The sequence below is a fragment of the Desmodus rotundus genome, chromosome 1, assembly GCF_022682495.2.
Source record: "Desmodus rotundus isolate HL8 chromosome 1, HLdesRot8A.1, whole genome shotgun sequence".
NCBI lineage: Eukaryota > Metazoa > Chordata > Mammalia > Chiroptera > Phyllostomidae > Desmodus > Desmodus rotundus.
This window is the reverse complement of record NC_071387.1, coordinates 8,973,939-8,996,380: the sequence shown is the minus strand read 5'-3', so window position 1 is coordinate 8,996,380 and position 22,442 is coordinate 8,973,939. Positions and strand designations below refer to the sequence as shown.

Sequence of the window (22,442 nt, the reverse complement as noted above, 5' to 3'; positions counted from 1 at the left end):
TGGCCGGCTGGAGGCTGCTACCTCATTATGCGCCGGGTCTGCTTGTCTGCGAGGAAGCAGATGGTGGGGAGGTAGGCAGCGGCGAGAGTAGCCAGACCTGAATTCCGTTCACCTGTCACCTCCCACAAAAGGCAGGTTCAAGTGACTCAGGGATTCCCCCCCCACCCCCGTCTGGGGGGAGGGGCGTCGAGGGGCCGCTCTGTTTCCCGAGCCTCCGCAGGATTCATTTACCTGCGGATGCCTGCTCCCCCCACCCCCACCCCCTGCCCTCGCCTCGGCTGCAGGGGATGCCTCGCACTGTGTAAATGTCACTCACGTGTCAGGAGTTGTGTTTACAGCCTGTTTCTCTCCTTGTTCAGTCTCCGCGGACAGGGCTTAGCGGCTGCGCCACGTACCCCCGCCGCTGGGGGACATCAGCAAAGTTAAGGGCCTCTGAACCCCGGGCCGAGCACCCAGCTCCCGCCCGGCGGCGGGAGGTGCGTTTGAGCCTCTAGCGGACTCGAGCGCGTCCCAACCTGACACCGAGAGAGAAACAGGCGGATGCGCCCGGCGGGAATCCTGACTGCGGGAGAATCTGCGGTCGGTCAGCGCTGGGTGTGGCAGCTGGTCAGAGAGGTGGCGACGAAGCCGTGTGCTTCCACGGCTGGGGGGAGTGAAGAGCCGCAGGGTGCGTTTCCACATTTCCTGGGAAGCCCGCGGCAAGAGTTACCGAGTGCTCCTCTCCCCACACCTCCAGCTCCTGAGGCAGCCCCTTGAGTTTTCGAAAACATATTGCATCCATCCAGCCCGGGCTCGGAGCTACACCAAGGACAAACGCTCCAGCGTTGCCACAATTTCTCCTACTCCTTGGGCGACCTCCAGATGAACCCCGGTGACTCCCAGATTAAATTTTCATTCCCTACTTTCTTTGAAGAAAGTGCCCCAGATGCGTCAGTGAAACACGCCTGTGTAGGCGTCCGCGTGCCCGGGTGCAGGCCGGGTGTAGGCGCCAAAGCCCAAGTCTGGGTGAACACGTGCGCACGCGCATCTTTGGGTTTATGGTCCTTCCCTCACGTTGGGGCATCTGTGCATGTACAGCGTGTACACACATACTTCAAGAATTTTTTTTAAATATGCAAAACATGGCCTCCTGGAAAGTGCACACAGGGACTTAGGTAGAATCACTTTAGCGTGAGATTGTACTATAACGTGCCGTTGTTCTATAACCGCTTTATAGGTGCCTCCCTCCGCCTGGCACCGGACCCTTGACGTGCACACGTAGACCCTAGCTTTACCTTCCCACTGGTCGTGTTTTTGCCAATGGAGAATAGTGCGTGAGTTTGCACACGTGAACATGAGTGAATGTGCTGGGACATTACACGCACGCATGCATTTATGTCTAAAAGTTACATCCGGTATGTAGAAAGTAGGATTTTGTGCTGCCTCAACTTTGCGCCCTGACTTAGGATAAACTGCACAGATTCTCCCTAGCCCCTTACCTCCTCCTGGCAAGCAAGTCACTTCAGATTGACCCATCTCCGAAGCAGATGGGACTCTGTAATTGACTTGTTCATTCTGTTTTCCTCTACAGTCACTTTTTATTTTCTAACTCCAGCTTCACCACACACCTGGGTATCGCCCTTGAGTCCCCAAGAGAGTCTAGGTTGAGCTTAAAGTCTGGGGGCTGGGAGTGGGCAGAGTTGGGATGCAGGCCAGGCTGTTGGTCTGTGGCGAGGTGGTGCAGCCAGTCGGCTGGAGGGATGCTGGTCTGTGGCCTGAGGCGCCCAGGGCTTAGAGAATGGGCCTGTGGTCTTTAAGAACTTTGCTGAAGCCTCTGAGCGGGAAAGTTTTTATTAGGAGATGGAGAGGGAGAAGTGGGAGCAATGAAAGCATTTGCTTAGTGCCTGCTGTGTTCCAGGTATTTGGTATCCACGATCTTTCACTCATCACATCCATGTTAAGGGTATGTCCCCTTCTGGAAAGATCAGGGCAATTAAGTCATTTGTTTAAGGTTAGGTTTGTGCATAAATTGCAGAAAGATTTAAACTCACGCCTTTTTTAGTTCCTAAAGCAAGGAGTGAGACTGGGAAGAGCGAGAAGAAATCAGGCCCTAGTTCTCTTGGAGCGAGGATATGCTGGTTGACCCTCCCTCCCCAAGAGTCACAGCTCCCCTGATCTCCTGCCTTTCTGGCGCAGCCGGGTTCCCGGGAGGCCTGCGAAGCCTCCCGCAGTCCCCCGCAGCGCGGAGCCTGGCCCTAAGGCCGAACTGGCGGGAAGCAGCCCAAGGCTTAGAGAGCTCTCCCCCAGGCCTGCCTTCCCAGGCCTCTCCAGTCAGTGCCGAGGAGGCGGCTCCTGCGGGCCGAGGGGCGACCGGAGTGAGACCTCTTCAAGCATCCTCTGACTATGCCTTCTTAGGATGCAGACGGCGGGGAGAGGGTTTAATTTTCCTTCCCGGAAAAAAAAATAAAATAAAAACAAAACAGAGGAAACTGTTCGTAGCTTAAAACTCCAACACCCCCCTCCCTCCCTCCCACTCCTCCTCTTCAGCCTCGCCCACCAGCTCCCACCATCTCGTGGCTCTTCTCCTCTTGCTTCTCCCCTCCCTCTCGGGTCTCCCGCCTTCCCGGAGCACGCGCTGCCACGGCCCAGGGTGCGGGGCGGCCAATGGCGCGGCGGCAGGACGTGATGTCAGGCGCGGCTGTAGAAAAGGCGCGGACGCTTGGCTGGCGCGGACTGCAGAGCCGGGGCTGGGCTCGGCGCGCTCTTGGAGAGCTTTGCACGCGGCTGGGCCCGCGCCCGGCGACTCCTCCTCCCACTCTGCTCCTCCTCCTTTTTCTCCTCCTCCTCTACCTCCTCCTTTTTTTCCTCCTCCTCCTCCTCCTCTACCTCCTCCTCCTCCTCCTCCTCTTCCTCCTCCTCTTCAATTCTCTGGGTGGCTCGGCTCGGCTCGCTGGCTTCGGAGAAACCCTTACTCTAGTCGCCCACCCAGCGTCTAAGCGGGTCGCCTTGGGCTGGGGACGCACCCCAGGGAGTGGAAAGGTCCAGGCAGCTGGGCCTCCGCGGGCACCTAGACGCTCCCGGGTGAGCCCGGACTGCAGCCGTCGCCGCCTCGGGCAGACTTTGCGCTCCTGCTTTGCGCCCCGGGCGCCGAAGCCTGGCCGGCAATGCCCGCGGCGTGAAAGCGCCCGCGGCGGGCGCCGACCTCTGCCCTCGTCTCCCTCCCCCTTTCCCCCCCAGTCCTGTGCCCTTGTGACCCTGGCTTTGGCGCCGCCGCCCAGGCGCCCCGCGATGTAGCTGCCCCCGCGCCTCGGCGGGAGGCGTCCTGGCCCGGGGGCGCCCGGCCTGGGGGCGCAGCCGAGCTCGGGCGGGGCCGGGGCCGCGGTGGCGATGCACCGGGCCCGTTAGCGCCGGGAGCGCCTGGCAGCTGAGGCGGGGGGCAAGCCCTCCCGTGGAGAAGCCGCGCCCCCGGCCCCGCCGGTCCCGCCGCGATGCTGTTCCACAGTCTGTCGGGCCCCGAGGTGCACGGGGTCATCGACGAGATGGACCGCAGAGCCAAGAGCGAGGCTCCCGCCATCAGCTCCGCCATCGACCGCGGCGACACGGAGACGGTAGGCGCGCGGCTGCGGGTCGGGCCGAAAGCTGGGACTGGGCCGTGTTGGTCTGCGCCTCTGCTCCCCAAAGTTTGGGGGCACTTTGGGGAGCGCCCTTCGTGCCGCACGGGACTGGGCGCTGGGGATCTGCGGACAGGATGCAAGGCCCTTCGGCTCCGGGGAAACCAGGCTGCTGGGGAGGAGGAGGGAAACAAGGTTGAAACCGAAATTTTAGTTCCAGAGGGTGGAAGAGAGCACTTCTCCAGAAGTGGAAGCAAAGTCCCACCCGGGGCCTGAGACGGCTCTCTTCTTATTTGGCGGGGCTCTCTGGTCACCGGCCCCACACTCTCCTCCACCACTTGGCCCAGGCTGCTGGCGAAGCTGGGAAGGGCAACCAACCCAGTGCACTGGGTCTCCAGCCGGCTTTGGCCGCTCTCGCTTCCTGGCAATTCGGGATTCCTTCCTCAGCGCAATTTCAGGGGGCGAAGTCTTCTGGGCCGCTGCTTTTTGTTGATAGCGACCTGGGCCGCCTGGCCTGTTGGACTTGGCCAGGCCAGGGCTCCTAGTTCAGGCTCTGGCCTGGCTCTCGCAGGAGAGTCCATTCGAATCTCCACACCTGGCTCTGCCGGCCCAGTCCCAAATAGTCAGTTACTTGCCTCAGACATCCCTGGGGGCCAGATGAGCAGACCGTTGCCCAAACTGGGCCCAGAAGTGACCTTTAGAGGCTGAGGCGGAGGAGCACGGGAAGTTTCTCTGCTCAGAAAGCAAGAGCAGCAGCTCCAGTGCCTCCATCTTCCGAGCTCCTCTTCCCGGGTTATCTCAGCCTGTCACTCGGGTTAGCCGACAATTTGGATTGGGCCTCTCCTGCACTCAGAAACTTTGAAAGTGCCCACTCATCCTCTCCCAGGGTCTTGGGATCTGCGACCTGCCCTGACCTAAATCTTTGGCTGAAGGATCCAGAGATCACTGGGGCTGGGGTCCCAGAACTCTGCGTCTCTGGAGAGGAGTCTGTGTGGAGGGTGACTTTGAATCATCATCTTACCCCTTTTTCTGGGGATCCAGTCGAGTGAGTGGCTGCTGTAAGAAACAGTTTGGGGGGAGCTTTTGGAGGGCTTGACTGGGGTAGCCACCTCTGTGTCAGTCCCCAAACATGGCCTGAGACTTTCTGGGAGAAGGGCAGAGGGGAATACGAAGGGAGTGAAGTGAAGGGAGGTCTGTCCAGGCCAGCAACCCAGCCTGGGCCTGCAGCTTGCTTGGGCTGTGTGGGTGGACCTGGGTTCTGAACCTTCTGCATATGGGTCTTTTAAGGGTGGAGGAAGCGCACTACACACCCTTGTCAGCTTTCTTTGAGTTTAGGGCTGGCCAGTTACGGAGGGCGTTTTGAGTGCCTGTTTCCCCGTTTCCCTGCGTTGGCAGTGGAGGCAGGGTCGCAGACTGACGCAGGCACCGCTGTCTCCCACCTCCCTCCTTCCCGCAGACCATGCCGTCCATCAGCAGTGACCGCGCTGCCCTGTGTGCCGGCTGCGGGGGCAAGATCTCCGACCGCTACTACCTGCTGGCGGTGGACAAGCAGTGGCACATGCGCTGCCTCAAGTGCTGTGAGTGCAAGCTCAACCTGGAGTCAGAGCTCACCTGTTTCAGCAAGGATGGAAGCATCTACTGCAAGGAAGACTACTACAGGTAGCCCCCCACCTCGGGACCCACCGCCCCTCAGTACTCCCCGTCTCAGACGCAATCTTGCCTGTCTCCTTTCCCTCCAGTTCCAAGGGAGGGTTCTCTTCTCCAAGCCAGCACGAATTGGGTGGCAGCCTTTTTAAACAGCCATTTGGGGGGCACTCTTGGAAAGGTCTGTGAAGTATAGGGACCCAGAGAAGAGCAGAAGCTGCCCTCTTCTGAGCTTAGACCATAACTAAGCTTGGGTTGGGGGATTCTTGCACCCCTCTCCCTTGGAAGTTTCTTGGGTCAACCAGAGGGAAAAACAAGCACCCCCAACCCAGGCAGCCTAGGCTGATGTGGGACAAAGTTGGAGGGAAAGCTGGGGGATCAGATGGGGGCATTTCCGGGTCTTTCGTGGAGACGGGAGTGAAAGCTGGCCAGGATTAAAGAACCGGAATCCTCACTAACAGGCTCCAGGTTCCTTGTTTCTCCTCTCTGGGTTTAGGGTTAGAGTCTGTTTATGTATTGTCTCCCCTCTACCTCTCCCTTACTCCGAGTTTCTTCCAAATTACAAAGGGCTGTAGGATTCCCAGGCGCTGGTTTGGGGGCAGGGGTAAAGTTTGAGGAAGAGTAAACGGGGAGTTTCTTTCCCACTCCCAAGTAAAGGCTTTCCTAGGGCTTGTGCAGGCTCTGGGTAAGTAGAAGCCTACAATTTGTAGGCATGAAAACGGTTAAGAGGCACTGTATTTCTGGGAAGGATCAGACTTGGGCCGAAATCTAGTCCCTCTTCCCCCATCCTCCAACTTAAGGCTTAGGTTGCCCATCTTGAGGAGGGGATTTCCCCCAGCGGCAGCAGCGGCTCCTGGAGGAGGAATATGGGGGCACCCAACTGTGTGTCCCCACAGTCCCTCCCTCGATGGTTCCTACAGGCGGTTCTCTGTGCAGCGCTGTGCCCGCTGCCACCTGGGCATCTCCGCCTCGGAGATGGTGATGCGGGCTCGGGACTTGGTTTATCACCTCAACTGCTTCACGTGCACCACGTGTAACAAGATGCTGACCACGGGTGACCACTTCGGCATGAAGGACAGCCTGGTCTACTGCCGCTTGCACTTCGAGGCGCTGCTGCAGGGCGAGTACCCTGCGCACTTCAACCATGCCGACGTGGCGGCTGCGGCAGCTGCAGCTGCTGCAGCCAAGAGCGCCGGGCTGGGTGCAGCCGGGGCCAACCCGCTGGGTCTTCCATACTACAATGGTGTGGGCACGGTGCAGAAAGGGCGGCCGAGGAAGCGCAAGAGCCCTGGCCCCGGGGCGGATCTGGCGGCCTACAACGCTGGTGAGTGCGAGGCGCACTGAGCGCCCCCGTGGGGTTGGGGGAAAGCGTGTGGTGCCCACCCCCATGAGCCAGAATGAATCTCTGTGTGCTATGTGTATACATATATATGCAGCACTGTGAGTACTCTATCCCTTCACTTTCCTGGGCCCTAAGCCCCGTGGGACTTGGCTGGAGGGACCTTAGCCTCCTAGGCTGTAGCTCAAAAGTCCTCCGCTGGAGCAGTACCAGAGGGTGCTTTAGTGTCTTGCTGCCCCTGGTGTAGGGCCATGTCTCTGAGAAATGTTTTAGAGGAGGCTTTTTGGTTTGGGCCTTACCATCACTTTGCTGGGCAGAAAGTAAGCACAATGATAGAGAAAGCAAGGTGGAGCCCACATCAAATAGGCTCTGGGTTTGCGCAGCTGAGCGTGGGAGCTGGGCGATGGATGAGCCAGGCAGGACAGCAAGGGACCCAAGAGAAAGGACTAGCAGTGGCTGGGGGCACCGAGATCAGCGTGGCATGCAGCTGGTCCTGTGAAACGTCCTGAGGGTGGCAGGCTCGGCGAAACTTGGGCCCAGGAGCCCTTTGAGCAAGGGTGGGTCGTTGTAATTGGCCTGATCCCTCTGCTCCACCAGGTCTCGGTTTTCCCCGAGCTCATTCTCCGGGCGCCAGCAGGGCTCTGGGATGAGATCCTGGACCCTCAGAAGCCGGCGCCTGGGGATGAGACTGGTGTAGGCCTGGCCTTGTGCCGGGTAGGGTGAAGGGCTCGTTTAGCATTTCCGGCATCTTTGAACCCCAGCCCATTCCAGGAGAAGTTCTGCCCCCTCTCGTGCCCCTCCCCACTCAGGACAGCTGTGGAGGTTCTGGGACCCGGCAAACTGAACCGTCAACATCTGCCCGAAGTCTGCATGGCCGGGAAAGGTTTATGACTCCCTGGGCTTCTGAACTAGATAGAGTTTATTTTCAATTATTTTCTTTCTTTCGTTTGCGACAGCATTAGATTCAGAGATTTTTTTTCTTCTTCCTTTTCCCCTTAGTCTAATGCACAAGTGGAAACAAAACAAAGCAAAACAAACCCAGGTCTGTGTGGTGGGGAAGAAATCAGGGTTATTTTGATCTTTAAAAATCTGAGCTGGCTGGGGAGAAAAATAAGGTGCAGATCAGGTTCCCCTATTCGCTCCAACGAAATTGCTTGTTGGGAGATTGTGAGACCCGTGTATCTGAGTGTGCCGAGCCGAGAGGAAAGTGCAGCCCCCCATCTGGTAGATGGTGAAGTGGCCACAGACAGGTCCACGCTGGCGGATTATAGATTTGTTGAACGCTGTACCAGACGTACCACTCTCCAAAACTTCCATTCCTCATCTCCCACCACCCCGAAAATAGACTAAACCGAGTCCCGACTAGGTCCCCCAAACAAAGCCTCGCCTGTTTATCAAGTGGGGTCTGCCTCTGTAGGAAGCAGCAGGCACCCTGCCCAGGACACACGGAGGATGGGGAGCGGGTGTTTTCCCGAGTATGCAGGTTAGCAACTGGGTTTGGAATAGAGAGGTAGAAGGTTCAGAGATTTATTTGTGCTTTTGCTATTTAGCCACCTTCCCTGGTGAGGCCACGCAGGGAGATGTGGCTGGAAGCTGAGTTTCAGGGGAGCTGGCACCTTTACAAGACATTCCCCACCCCTGCCATCTCCCTTCTCTTCGGCCCCCCCTCCTTTTTTTTCCTTTCTGTTCTCTATGTCCTCCTTTCTCTCTGTCACTATCTCTGAGTGTGTCTCCCTGTTCTCTGTTCCCTCATTCCCTCTCCCGGTGTCAACGTCTCTGGCCTAGCTTGGCCGGGCTTCCTGTATTGGTGGAAACCGCGCGCGGGCGCACGGTGGCTGTGAGGCTCGCTTATTCGGGGCTCCCGGGACCGGGTTGGGAAAGAGGGGCCTCTCTGGCAGCACCTCCCTGGCTAGGCCTCCCCAGGTCTGGCTGCTGTCCTCCTTTCTTCCCTCTCCGCACCGGCAGAGGACAAACGGCAGCAGAGTGGGCCTCGGGGCGGCAGGGACTAGACAAGGAGGACCGTGGAGAGTGCGACCGCGGGCGGTGTGTGTGGGGCAAGTGCCCGTGGGCGAGTGTTGCCGACTGTGAGGATAGGAGCCTGTTAGTTCGAGTGTCCCGCGCTCAGGGGCTCAGCCATATGACCCTCTGCAAAGCCCATCCCTCCGGGGACGGTGAGGTGGGGAGGCGGCTGCACTGCGTTAAAGTGCAATGAGCTCGGGCCGAGTTGGGGAGGGGCGCCGTCGGTGCACCGGGCCCGCAGCCGGGGCCGCGGGGCCGCAGGTCGGAAAGTCCTTCCGGGGCGGTAGCCACGGCGGCCCTCCTCTGGCTGTCCCTCTGGTCCGAGAGCGCAGCCCGGGTCCCGGAGGCGGAACTGAAACCTCCCCGCAACCGTGAGCGGGGCTGCCCGCTGGCTGGGGGAGCGGGCAAGGTGGCCAGAGCCCGCGCGGGGCCCAGGCCGCGCACTGCGCGCCCGGGTCTGAGCGCCACGGCCGCGGGAGTCCCACTCGGACTTGCCGGACGCCCGAGCCTCCCCCAGCCCCAGCTTTTTCTGTGTGTGTGCCTGGCAGCGTAATTACTGATTTGATTCCAATCCATTATTTAGACAATTGAACCTACAATCTTGTCTTTAGTAAAATGAGGCGAAGTCAGATTTGATTACAGGTTCAGTCCCAGCGACAAGAGCTCGAAACCCGATGGGTTAATAACAGATCACGAGTAAATTATTCATGATTTTACGAGCTCTTTAGCTCCATTGAATCGGCCTAATTGAGAGGAAAAAAATAAAAAAGAGAGAAAGCCCGGTCCTCCCCCTCCCCTCGGACCCATGCTCCTCCCCGGATCCGATCCTGGGGAATCTCGACCCGCCCCGGCGCAGGGGGCTGGAGTGAGGGGCCCTGGGGCACCGGCCAAATCTGGGCCCAACTGCCATTTCCCCCGCCGCCGTGTTCCCCCGCGCAGCCCCCTGCCCCCACTGTTGGACGGCCTCCGCTGTCCCACCTTGGGCGGACTCCTTTTCCCCCTTCCCTCCTTTTCCTTTTTTGCACTCCCGGCCAGTAACGGATTCAGAATAGGCTTCCCACAGGGACCTGGTCTCCTTGAGACCCGGGATTCAGTTCAGTAACCCGGACCCTCCACCACACATCCCCCCTATTTCCGGGCCTCACTGTCCCTTCAGGCTCCCTCTGTGTCCCTCCTGATTTCTTTCTGCCTTTGTAGCTGTCTCTGTCTGCTTCTCCCTGTCCCCACTGCTTTATTTTCCTCTCTTCTTTCTGCTCTTTCCTGGCTCTGTGCATCTTCTCTTCCTAAACCCTCTCCTTTTCTCTCTCTTCATTCTCTGAGTCTTTCTACCTCTATCTCTTTTCTCCTTTCTCTGCCCTTTCTGTCTCCCCCCCCCCAAGCCATCTCCCCCAACTCTAGGCCGACCTCAGGGCACATCCCTTGGGTGCATGGGGCGCCAGGGTCCCCATGGAGCTCATTAACAGCAGCATGGCCCAGGCAGAAGCTGGGCGGAGGGATGGGCCCAGCGGTACCCTGTGGGGAGGCCTGCCCCACCCCCAGTGGAGCTGGGGACTGGGGGCAGGAAGAGGGTGGCTCCCTTGAAGAGGGGGAAGGGCAGTTTCCATGGATCCCGTTTGGAGTCATTTTCTGATTCCCTTTAAATTGCTGGACCCCGCGCTTCACTCTGGGCATTGTCAGTGGGAGTACAGTCTGGGTGGGGGACTTGGGTGCCTGGGTAAGGCCTATGGGAAGGGACCCTTAGGAGGTGTAGCCTCTTGCTGACAGCTCTAAGGTTAGGGACAAGACCCGCATCTTGCAAATACTTTCTGCAAGGGGTTACTCCCACCCCGGCGGAGGAAGGAATAGGTCACGAGGAGTGCAGGAGCACTTCTGAGGCAGCTGTCAGAGAAAATGCAGGACACCCTGTTAAGTTAGAATTTTGAGTAAACAACAAATACATTTTTAGTGTAAGTGTGTCCCATTTAATATTTGAATTTTAAGTAAACAACGAATGCTTTTTTAGTGTAAGAGTATACCATGTCCTATTTGCATTTTAGGTAAACAAATACATTTTTAGTACAGGTATGCCCCATGCAATATTTGAGACATTTATACTAAAAAATTTCTCATTGTTTATCTGAAACTCAGATTTAACTGGGCAAAATATCTGCTAAGTCTGGCAGCTCTACTGTGGGCATGTGACGGGACACCGGGTACATTCCCAGTTGACCACTTTTGGGGGACTGAATTAATCTATGAGGCTTTCCCCAAAGTAAGACCTTCTGTGTGTAATGGCTCCGGATGTGAGGAGGGGATCTTGGAGAGGGATCCTGCCTGTCCCAATCAGCCGCCAGGTTGCCAAGCAACTTCATGAGGCCCGAGGTTTCAACCCCTGTCCCCAACCCCCAGTGCCTTCCAGGCATTGGCAGCCAGGCCCCAGCTGGGCCCCTTCTGGATGGGGATGGGTTCCCCAAAGAGTCATGCTTTATCTTTGCCTGCCTTTGTGATATAGTGGAAAGAAAAGGCAAGGACTACAGTGGTGAATTTAGGATCAGCCATTACCAGTGATGCTTGTGGCTTCATTTCCCTCAGGGTTAGTTTCGTCTGTAAAATGGGGTGAATAGCAACAGCCACCCATTGAACAGTAGTGAAGGCCCTTGAAGTATGTAAAGCCAAAGGCATACCCTAGGTGTCAAATACATGTTAATTTTTTCCTCCAACTTCCTTCCCTTTCCTGGTAGAACTCTGCCACTCTGAGATTTCCAAAGATTGCTTACCTTCCCTGCCTCATTCAACCTCATTGGTAAAACTGGGCAACCACTGCCTCACAGGGCAGCGGTGAGGATTAAACTACCAAGTACAATATCCCACCTCTAGCCCAGTGCCCCAAGCCCAGAAGTCTGCACAATACTTCTGGGAGTAGGAGCTGATAGGGACCAAATGAAAGCAAGTGGAGAGATGTCAGTGACCTCCAGGTGCCTGCCCCAGACACTGTTGGGGGGTGGGGGGGCACCTGTGACAGCCCCTCCATCGCAAGTGCAGGGTGCAAACAGGAGGATCCTGGGCTCTGGAATCCCTGCGATGCTTGATCCCCAGTCAAGTGACTTCCCTTTCTGAACCTCAGCCTCAATGTCAGTGAAAAAGGCGAAAATACTGCCTGACTCATAGGGTTGTTTTGAGGATTCAATGAAAGTGTGCCTGTGAAAGCCCTTTAACACATCCTCTGGAGTCAAATAAGCCATCAACAGATTGTAATGGTAGTTGTTGTTATTATTCATATTATTATCATTGTAACACGGTGGCCCCAAGTGGGTTTCCTAGAGCTGGGACTGAATCCAGCATCTCCTAGCTGAGTGACTCCGGGCAGGTCACTCTCTCGGCCTCGAAGTCCCTTATAAACCTATAAAATGGGGATAATACCTCTATCTCAGTGTGGTCCCGAGGCTGGAAACATTTGGTGGCGGGTGGAGAGGGTGTGGACTAGGCAGTGTGTGTGTGGGGAGAGTCAGGAGGATCATCTGCCTCCTCTGCCGCCCCTCCTTAGCGCTGAGCTGTAACGAGAACGATGCGGAGCACCTGGACCGCGACCAGCCCTACCCCAGCAGCCAGAAGACTAAGCGCATGCGCACTTCCTTCAAGCACCACCAGCTTCGGACCATGAAGTCTTACTTTGCCATTAACCACAACCCCGACGCCAAGGACTTGAAGCAGCTCGCGCAAAAGACGGGCCTCACCAAGCGGGTCCTCCAGGTCAGCTGGGGCCTGAGCTGTGGGTGGGGGCATCCGTGGCTGCCAGGGGCTGGGGCAGAACCACACAGCAGTCTGGGCCTTGGGAGGATCTTTCTCCTTATGTCTGCCTTTCTCTTTGTTTACCTTTCTCTGTGCTCTGTCTCTATTTCTTCAGTCTATCTCTATTTCAATCTTTCCCCCCCTAATTTTACATCTCTCTCCTTCAATTTTTGTCTCTGAATTTCTGTGTGTAGCCCTCTGTCCTCTTTGTCTCTACACTCAGTCTCTTCTTTCTTGTAAACAACGCATATTTGCCATTTATTACTCAAGTGACACTCATATGTGCTCATATTGTAAAAGGTTCAAACATTTCACATAAGTTCTGAGCCCCCCACACCCTTGGCCCCTCATCCCAGGAGGCCCATCCAAGGCAACTGCTGTTAACTGTTAGTTTCTTCTGCTTCTTGCTCCTTACTTGCTCTCTCTGGTTTCTCTTTCTTTCAGTCTCTCCCTAGATTTTTCTTCTGTCTCTTTGTTGTTTCTAAGACTCTCCCAGAAGCTAGGTTTTATGAGGAGGTGTATGTGGGCAGATCCCCTGGGTGGGCCAAGGGGCCTCTCCTGGGTCTGCCCACAGGGATCTGGAGGAAGTACATGGGCACCTCTGAAACTGAGCAGAATTGCACTAGCCTATGAGGGTGCTTCCTTTTTAAATTGCATTCACTGAGGGGGACATTGGTTAATACAAGTATATAGATTTCAGGTGTGCAATTCTAAATATGAGGGTGCTTTTTTAATAGAGTGGATCCAAAGCCTTCACCAGATTTTCAGAGGGTCTGTCCATCATCCCAAAGGTGTTAAAAACTCCAGTTTGGGGAGTTCCAGGCTCCTGCACAACTGAGACTGGAGGCAGAGCCTTGGGTCGTCACTTTTCAACTCTTCAGCTCCTGCTTTTACTTGCTGGGCAAGTCACTGAACTCCCCTGACCCCCGTCTCCTCGTGTGTGAAACAGACACACACACACAAATCATCTTTGCTGGAGGTTTATTGGAAGAACCGTTGAGGTGATTTAAGTGTCTGCCACAGTGGCTGACGCTTAACTGCCTAGTGGGAATAACATTAACTGGATTAATCGACTAATACTAACTAGTAGGAAGGATTATTCTGGTTGCTGGACTTCAGTGTCCCCATTCATACAATAAAGTAGGAGAACATCCCCCTTTATACCAAGGGTAACCAGTGTATTCCTCAGGACGTGTGGCTGTAGAGATAGCAATGCACATTTTTTGAGTATGAAAATTGAGTGATGAAGTGATCCTGTTTCACAGTGGAAGGGGAAGTGCTGGGATTTGAGTCCAGGACAGTCTGACCCACCCTCTAGCCCCAGATAGTAGGGACTGAGGGGTGAGGCAAGGGGAGGTGACATTGAGGTGATGGACAAAGAGGGCTGCATGGCTGCCCTAAGTTTTCCTGCAGATTTGTCAGGAAAAAAAGAAAAAAAGGAAACGTAGAGCATTTTGGGATTGACGGCAGCCGATTCGAGATGGGACCTTGAAATGGGTACGGGGTCTGAATTCTCTGGGGAGCCCAGAGTCTGGGGCAGCTTTGTCTCCGGCGTGCTGTGTGACGGTGACGTGGCGAGGGCTGGCCAATAGGGTACTGGTGCGCCTCTCTGGGCCCGCCCTCCCACCCCCAGCGTTTCTCAGGCGGCCCTGCCCCTCCTATTTGGGTCTGTTTTGCCTGAGGGTCCCTCTGCCTTGGGCTCCGGACAGGCAGTAGGTTGCTGCGCCCCTCAGGGTCTCTGATCCCCCTTGTCTGTTTCCCTTGGACTTTACCTTCTTGGGGTTAGGTTGGGGACCTTCCTTGGCACGCTCTCCATTCCCCAGCCCTGAGCTAATTTGGACTGAGGATCAGAGAGGCCTCTGTCTTTCCTCCTGTCAGTAGGATACATTGTCCCTTCCTCTATCTAGATGCTCTTATGGCGTGTTGGTCGGGACAGTTTTCAACCCCTGGGAACAGGCTGGGACAGGAGCAGGGACTTGGAGTCAGGCAGAGCTGGGTTCAGGAAGCCCTGGGTTGGGCTCTGCCCTTCTACTCACTGGCTGTGTGTCTTGGACAAATTAGTTACCCTCTCTGATCCATAGCTTTCTCACCCTTAGGGCACAAACTTCTCTTAGTTACCCAGATTAAATGAAATAGAGTAAGTGCCCATAGCTGAGTCTGAATCTGGAACCAACAGGAACCAGTCTCTGCTGGCCTTGGGGAGGCAGGAGGCTTGGTTATGTGATTTAGGAGCACATCAGATTTTCAGCATACTTACTCCTCATTCTTTCACCTGACCAAATGTCCATTAGCACCAGGCCCTGGGGAGGCAGAGCTGAATGAGCCACAGTCCTGATCCTGAAGAATATCACCTGTTGTGTGTAGAGACAGACCCACGTTCAGTTTATCACAGTGTGACCAACTGTGAGGACTGTTCTGTGGGAGACCACGGGAGGGACCAACTACCCTACGTGTGAGGAATGGTTCACCTGAGGAACCTGGATGAATGCTTGCCCTGTCCCCTCCTCCTCTAGCATCCTGAGCCAGAGCCCTTCACACCTGCATGCCCCCTCTCCCGTGGGGACTCAGCAAAGCCCGGGCACATACCTAGTTGAGGGAGAAAAATACTGACAGTCATCGTGTGTCTACGGATCAATCCACGTTTCTGTGCTCTGTGATGTGTCGGGCACTTTGAAAGACCTGTGCCATGCCCTTGCCCACTGAGCCCTCACTGTCAGGTATTATGATCCCTCCACCCCCACTGTCCAGAGGTGATCGCTGAGGCCCAAACGACTTCCACTTGCCCCAAGTCACACTTTGCTGTAAGTAGCGGAGCTGGATCAAATCCAGGCCCATTCAATCAGTGGCCATGGCTCTTTCTCCTCCAAGCCAACCCAGCAGGGACTACTTCTGAGTGTGAGTGTCCTTTAGGGCAGAGGCGCTCAGACCTGTCAGGCATACCAGACCACTTTCTCCCTCCTCCCAGACCGCCAGATCTCCCGCACAAATCCATAATGCTCCTTAAGAGCACCACTGCTCAGGATTATGCAGTAGTTCGCAGAGCGTTGTCTTTCCAGTCACTTACCTATCTTACGTACATATTTTCCTGCCCATTTGATAGATGATAAGCTTAAGACCTAGTGAGATGAAGTGATTTGCTTGAGGTTACTGGAGCCAGGCATTGGCAGGGTCTGGGCTCGTCCCCAGGTGGTCTGACTGCTTCTGATGGGCCAGCTGGGGGAGATGGGATGAGAGCAGATTTGGGTGAGGCAGTGTGTCTTTGGAAGGTAACAGACCAGTTCAAATCCTTTCTGACTTACCAGCAGTGTGGTTTGGGCACTTCAGCTTCTCTCTGAGCCTTATCTAGGAAATGGAGGTGATAATAGTTTGCACCTTGAGACGATGGTGCAAATTTAGGATTGAGATGATGAATGGGAAATGGGGAACGCTCCAGCCTGGTGCCTGCTGGTCCAAAGTAGGTGCCTGTGAAATGGTTCCTCATCACTTGTCTATACCAGCTAAATGGTACTGGGCCTTGGGTGCCCCCTGCAGGTTGTAGTCCACCTCAACCCTTCAGAGAGAGTGCATGGCAGGGGCGGGTCGAGGTTGAGGCTGTGCTTCCAGAGGTGGATTATGTAGGGTGTGTGTGTGCACGCATGTGTTTCCAGCCTGTTGGTGAATCTGTAATGCATAAGCACCACCTACATGGCAGTCCTGGGATGCACCCTCTCTGCTGAAATTTGGAGTTAGCTGATGTGAGGTCCACACTCAGCTCTCTATGCCTCAGTGGCCTCAGCTATAAAATGAAGGTAACAATAGTACTCTACTAGGTGGTTGCAAGGAGTAAATGAGATAAAGGGTAATTTATAAGGTATATTTTCGGGACTCGGTGCCTGTTCATTTCACAAACATTGACACAGCAGGATCAGTCTACCACCCTCTTTTGTACTCATTTAAAACATTAATTGTCTTCATTTTGCAGATGAGGAAAATGAAGTTCAGAGAGTCTAGGACCCGTGAAGTGAGTCTCACAGCTAGTGAGTGATGTAGTCAGGGTCTGATATCGTAGCTCTTTCCAATGAAGCACAGTGCAGGGATTGTGACCCCCCCCCCCCCCCCCCCCCCGATCTAGAAGCAGGATGCAGCAGGACAGATTGGGCGGGGCGGGGGGCGGTCAGAGATGCCATGTCATGGTAGGAAAGCAGGAATCCTGTTGTAAAGCTGTAACAGCATAAAAAGTGCTCAAATTTGTCATCTTTAGAAGCATGAAAACCATAATACTGACTTTCCATCAGTAGGCAAGCTGTCCGGGAGACAGTGGCCCCCTTGGACAGAGACCCATTAAGACATTAAGCTTTGCAAATGCTTGGAGACCATTCCTCAGCACATCGATGCCTCTCTGGGTCGCCTCTCTTCCTCCCTGGCCATTGGGGAGGCACGCAGGCAGAATGTTAAGATGCCCTGGGCTTGGGGACAGGGGCAGTGAGCTGATTGATTTGGATGCATGAAGGCCTCCTTAGAGGTTCCTGGCATGCCTTTGAAGGAAAATACATTTTAACCACCAACAGTTAAAAAACATCTTTGGGATGACAAGTTAGTCATCATTAATCTGTGTGAGAACTCAGGAGGTGAGAACGCTATTCACTTGCTTATTCAACAAACGCACTGGCCTTCTGCCATGTTCTGGGTGGGGCGGGAGGCCCCGAGGATTCAGCCGTGACCCAGCGAGTGAACAGGCCCCACTGGAATGTACGTTCCAGAGGGGAGACAGAGGTGCCACAAGGTGTTGTAGAAACAGTTAAAATGGTGATAAGATTAATCTCTATATTTTTCTCTGTATGTGAACTATCTCATTATACAAATATTTTAAAAATGAATCTGGGACCAAATAAGTTTGGGAAATGCTAAAGGTTAACCATGTCTTTGTCTTGGAGATCGGAGCACGTTAGCATGAATACAGGCGTTGAGAAACCTTGAAGAGATTCAACTTGGTCTAATCTAACGTTTTCCAAATTTATGTGGCCACAGAACCCTTGTTTAACTCTTGACAGAAATAAAACGGAAGAGCCCTGGCCGGTGTGCTCAGTTGGTTGGAGCATCATCCTGTAAACCAAGAGGTCGTGGGTTTGATTCCCAGTCAGGGCACATGCCTGGGTTGCAGGTTAGTCCACGGTCCCCTGTCAGGGCATGTACAGGAGGCAGTGGATTGACGTTTCTGTCTCTCACAAAGCTCAGAGAGGTGAAGGGACTAGTCCAAAGCCCCACAGCAAAGTGGTTGTAGTCCTGGGCTGGAACTGGGGGTTCATGATAGCCAGTCCAGTGTTTATTATTTTTGTCTCCTTAAAGCCTTTTAAAATTACATAGAATAATAGAACCACCATACAGACAGGTTAGAAAAATAAGAACAAAATACTCACGTAAGAGCACAGGAAACCAGTAACCCAGGTGAACAGTTTAGAGGTTAAGTAGTGAGTAAGAGCATCAACCTAGCCTGCCCAAATTCATATCTCGGCTCTACCTCTTTGGGTGGACTCTGTGCCTCAGTTTCCTCACCTGGCAATAATACTAGTGCTTACTTTGTAAGGCACTGTTGTAAGTTAATAATGTGTAAAATGCTTAGAACTTTGCTTAGGTGGTGCCTGACACTTAGTAAGTGACTAATATTCATCATCATTATTTTTATTATGATGTTTCAATACATACTTTTTATTTTTAAAAAGATTTTATTTATTTATTTTTAGAGAGAGAGAGAGGAAAGGGAGGGAGAAAGAGAGGGAGAGAAATATCAATGTGTGGTTGCCTCTCACTCACCCCGACCTGGGGACCTGGCCAGCAACCCAGGCATGTGCCCTAACTGGGAATCAAATTGGCGACCCTTTGGTTTGCAGGCCGGCACTCCGTCCACTGAGCCACACCAGCTGGGGCTCAATACATACTTTTTCAATTCTCCTTTTCCCCACGTAACACTTGCCAGGCATCTCCTCTTAGACTGGGTGGAGTGGCTGTGTCACGACTTTCACTTGCCCCATCAGGGGGACACTTTGGATGCAGTCGTTAGTTTGATGTTTGGGGTTGGGGAAGCCACAGTGGACGTCTTTGGACATGAACCTTTTACCTCTCATCTGGTTTTCTCAGAGACCCAGGAGGGGATATGTGAGGCAAAGTGGGTTTCTCACTGGCCCTCCCACTCTTCTTGACGAAAGAATCCTGGGAAAAGGGATTTGTGAGGCAAAACACAGCCTGCAGGGTCAGTTGGTGACTGGTGGTGACGGGGACAGGGAGCACATAGCAATGTGGGCTTCCTCGTCCACCCAGGACTCAGCGGGGTTGCCCTGGGCACCAGGCTGGGCACCCCCCACAAATGAAGAGAGAGGGCTGGCAGTTCTAGCTGCCCTAGAATCCCAGCCTGTTAGAACCCCAAGAGGCCCTAGCAATCATGTGGTGTGGCCCAACCCTCTTGTGGTACAGCTGGGGAAACTGAGGTAAGCTACAGGTAAGGGACTCACCCAAGGTCACTTGGCCGGTCAGTAGCTCATTGACTGGATGGAAGCTACACCCAGTATTCCTTCCACTGTACCACAGTTGCTTCCTCTGTTCATTCGTTCATTTATTCACTCACTTGCTGACTCACTCAGGTATTGGTGGTAGGGAGAACATGGACTTTTCGTGGCAAATTGTCCCGGATTCCAATCTCAGGTTGGCCTCTATGTAACCTCGGGCAAGCGAATTCACTTCTCTGAGTCTGTCTGGCTTTAAATCTATACAGTGGGGGATACTGAGACTAGCACCCCTACTTGGCTTATCATGGAGATCACCTGTGACTGTGCGTGTTCGATGGTGGCATGATGCCTGGCACGTCATAAGAGGTCCCTACATGCTCCGTTGTTATTGCTGTTGACTCAATGCATATCACTGATTCTTAGTCTTTGCCCGTCCTGTGCCATGTCCCCAGGGGCATAAAGATGACTCAGACTGGGTCCCGGTCCCAACTACTGCCTAGGAGGGGACTTTCTGAAATACCTGGGAGAAAACTCTGGTGAAGCCCTGCTTAAGGTGAAAAACCCAACATGAAACCCTACAACAACAAGAGAAATAGCACACAGCTGGCAGCTAACCAGCCGGTTCTAGCCCCTCCTGAGGGCTCGGATCCCTGGACCCCGGAGCCATTTGTCACCCCCAGGGCTCCTTGTTCCAGTTGCTTCTGGGACAGACAGACACACAGGCCAGGACAGTGGCAAACGTTGGCACCAAGGCTTCCTCATCTGACCTGCCATGAGATGGGGGGAAGTCACCTCCTCTCTCTGAGGGCCTGTTGGGCTTTCTCCATCCATTTTCTGTTTCCTCCATCAGCCATTCCCCAGACCAGCCGGAAACAGTCTCACCCCTGCAGAGTTCTGAGGCCGGGCGGGGAAGGACTTCCCACCCCAAGGAGAGCATGTGGAGGGTGGTTTAGAAGCAATGGGCTTATTTGCAAGCCCCCAAGAGGTGATGGGCTTGCTCTGGGTGGAAGGCCAGAGAAATGTGCTTTCTTCCTGGGAAGATCCAGTGTGCTGGAGAGAGAGCTTTGTTTCCCGACTTCACACGGTCTGTGTCTCCCTCCTCACTCCAGGATTCTGGTGGCTGTGCTTTTAATTGAGCCCAAATTGTATTAGGCCACCTAAAATGAGGGTGTGAAGCCACAGGCCAGTGTAGCTTGGGTGGTCCCCAGGGGAGGGTGGGGCCAGGCATCGGCCCTTCCCACCCGTCTGAGACACTGGGATGACAGGCAGATGCAGGCACATCTGGAAATTCGCAACTGGACACCCGAGAATCTGCAGAATCCCCCAAGGCCCTGTGTTTTATGGGGAGGCTTCTGGCGGGTGTTTTCCTCACGCAAAGGGAAGTGAGGGGCCCTGCCTTTTGGGCTTCATACTCAGGGAGATGCAGCCCTCCAACCCTACCCTCACCGCCCACCCCGCAGTGGGCTGGATTTCCTAGGCCTCTGAGGGTTCCTGGGTGCAGCCAGATCTCCGTGTAGTTAGATGGTGGGCATGTTTTGGGGGTGGGGGGATGCTGTGTAGATGAGTTTCTGCACTTCATGAGTGTGTACAGGCTTGTGTGCAAAGGTGTGGGTGTGGATGGGTACTTATATCTTCATCACAGGAAAGAAAAAAAAAAAAAAAGTAAACCCTTACTCTGTCCCTTTATTTTTTTCATACCAACCTCAGTTCCAACCCCGCAACCCACTGCAGCCCCTCCTACATGGTGCCAGGAATGGGAATCCGTCCATCACCGCCTCCTCGGCCTTGCCGTGCTCTGGCAGCTGTTCCCACCCTGCCCACCCTGCCCTGAGTCCTGGAACCCAGTGGTGCAGGACATCGGCGGCTGCTCGGCCAGTGGTGGTGGGGAGTGGGATCAGTGTCTTTTTCTTCCTTCTAGTAATTCTTTGCTGACTGATCCCTGTGTTCTTTACACCATTCTAGTATTTCCCCGACTTAATGACCCTGAAACACGTTAAAAATTGTGCCAACAAGAACTTGTGGGATCTATTGTGTGCTTAAAGGAGATTGCTGAAAAAAACGACTCTCTCACCCGTTGTGAAAAACAATCAAGATTTGGTTGGAACGAACCTTCCAGAACAGCGCTGTCTAAAAGAAATGCAACATGACCGCATACGTAATTTTACGTTTAAAAATTTCTTGTAGCCACGTTAAAAAAGCAAAAGGAAACTGGTAAAATTAATTTTGAGACTATATTTTGTTTAGCCCAGCACATCTAAAGGATTATCATCATTTCAACATGTAACCAGTATAAAAATTATTATTGAAATGTTCTTCTTTCTTTTTTTCATATTAAATCTTCAAACGGCTTGTGTGTTTTTACTTACAGATTAGCTACATTTGGGCTAGTCCAATGTCAAGGGCTCAGTAGTTATGTGACCAGTGGCTACAATATTGGAGAGTGTGGCTCAGCTCTGGAACATTCTAACAGAAAGGGAAACCCAGTAATAGCCAAGGAAAGAAAAGGACATTTTCATTTTTGTAAGAACAAAATATAGCCAGCCTGAATTATTGCTCTTCCCTCTGAAAAACACTGATTAGCCTCTCTGAGTTAAACAGTCCAGGGGAATGTTCTGCTCCTCTCCTCCCTGCCTGCTTTTCCCTAACCAGCCCTCCCCTCTCGCCCCACACAGGTCTGGTTTCAGAACGCCCGGGCCAAGTTCAGGCGCAACCTCTTACGGCAGGAAAACACGGGTGTGGACAAGTCAACGGAGGCGGCGCTGCAGACAGGGACTCCATCGGGGCCAGCCTCGGAGCTCTCCAACGCCTCGCTCAGCCCCTCCAGCACGCCCACCACCCTCACAGACTTGACTAGCCCCACCCTGCCAACTGTGACGTCCGTCTTAACTTCTGTGCCTGGCAACCTGGAGGGCCACGAGCCTCACAGCCCCTCACAAACGACTCTTACCAACCTTTTCTAATGACTCGCGCTCCCCATTGGCCCCACAATTTCTTTAAAAAAGAAATTATCTTTAGTTGAATTCCAAGTGTATTTTAAAATAGAGGCTTTGAGCAACTAACTAACCACATTTTAGGATCTCGCCTGGAAACGGAGGAAGACAATAATTGCGCGTCCGGCTAACGCAGCGGTGCGGACTGAGGAATTACTTGGAAGATCTATCTGCAACACAACATTTGTGTCACTGTACAGTTTTGTGGACTGAGCGAGGAAGACAACGAATAATTTAAGTTGGCTAGAGCTTCTGTATTTTCAAAGACTGCCACGTGCCTTAGGAATCCTGTTTTATCTCCATACTTTGGACGACTTGTTCATTTTTCTCTCCCTCTTTTTCTCTCTGTATATTTATGACCAGAGCAAAAATGTAAAAGAAAAAAAAAAGTTTGTTACTTTGAATAGTCCTTAAAAGAAAAAAGAAAAAAAAAAAAGGAAAAAATCAAATCCCCTCCAACGGTCGCTTTGTTGTTTTAGAATTTTAAGGTGGAAGTCTGTTCGAATATCAGAATTTGTAAAATCTAACCAGTAATAAAACCACTTATTGAAACTAGTTGGTGCCGCTGCTATTGGGAATGAAATTCACATGCCTGAAGAGCCTTATTGAAGCC

At 53.7% G+C, this 22,442-nt stretch overlaps 1 protein-coding gene across 1 annotated transcript; it reads left to right on the top strand.

Annotated features, from left to right (window-relative positions):
- The first annotated feature begins 2,729 nt into the window (after window positions 1-2,729).
- LHX2 (LIM homeobox 2) lies at window positions 2,730-22,384 on the top strand. Its single transcript, XM_053920800.1, has 5 exons — window positions 2,730-3,587; window positions 5,047-5,249; window positions 6,155-6,558; window positions 12,116-12,321; window positions 21,512-22,384. The coding sequence occupies exons 1-5, from the start codon at window positions 3,468-3,470 to the stop codon at window positions 21,797-21,799; spliced, it is 1,221 nt and encodes a 406-aa protein (XP_053776775.1). The 5' UTR covers window positions 2,730-3,467; the 3' UTR covers window positions 21,800-22,384.
- Window positions 22,385-22,442: the final 58 nt, after the last annotated feature.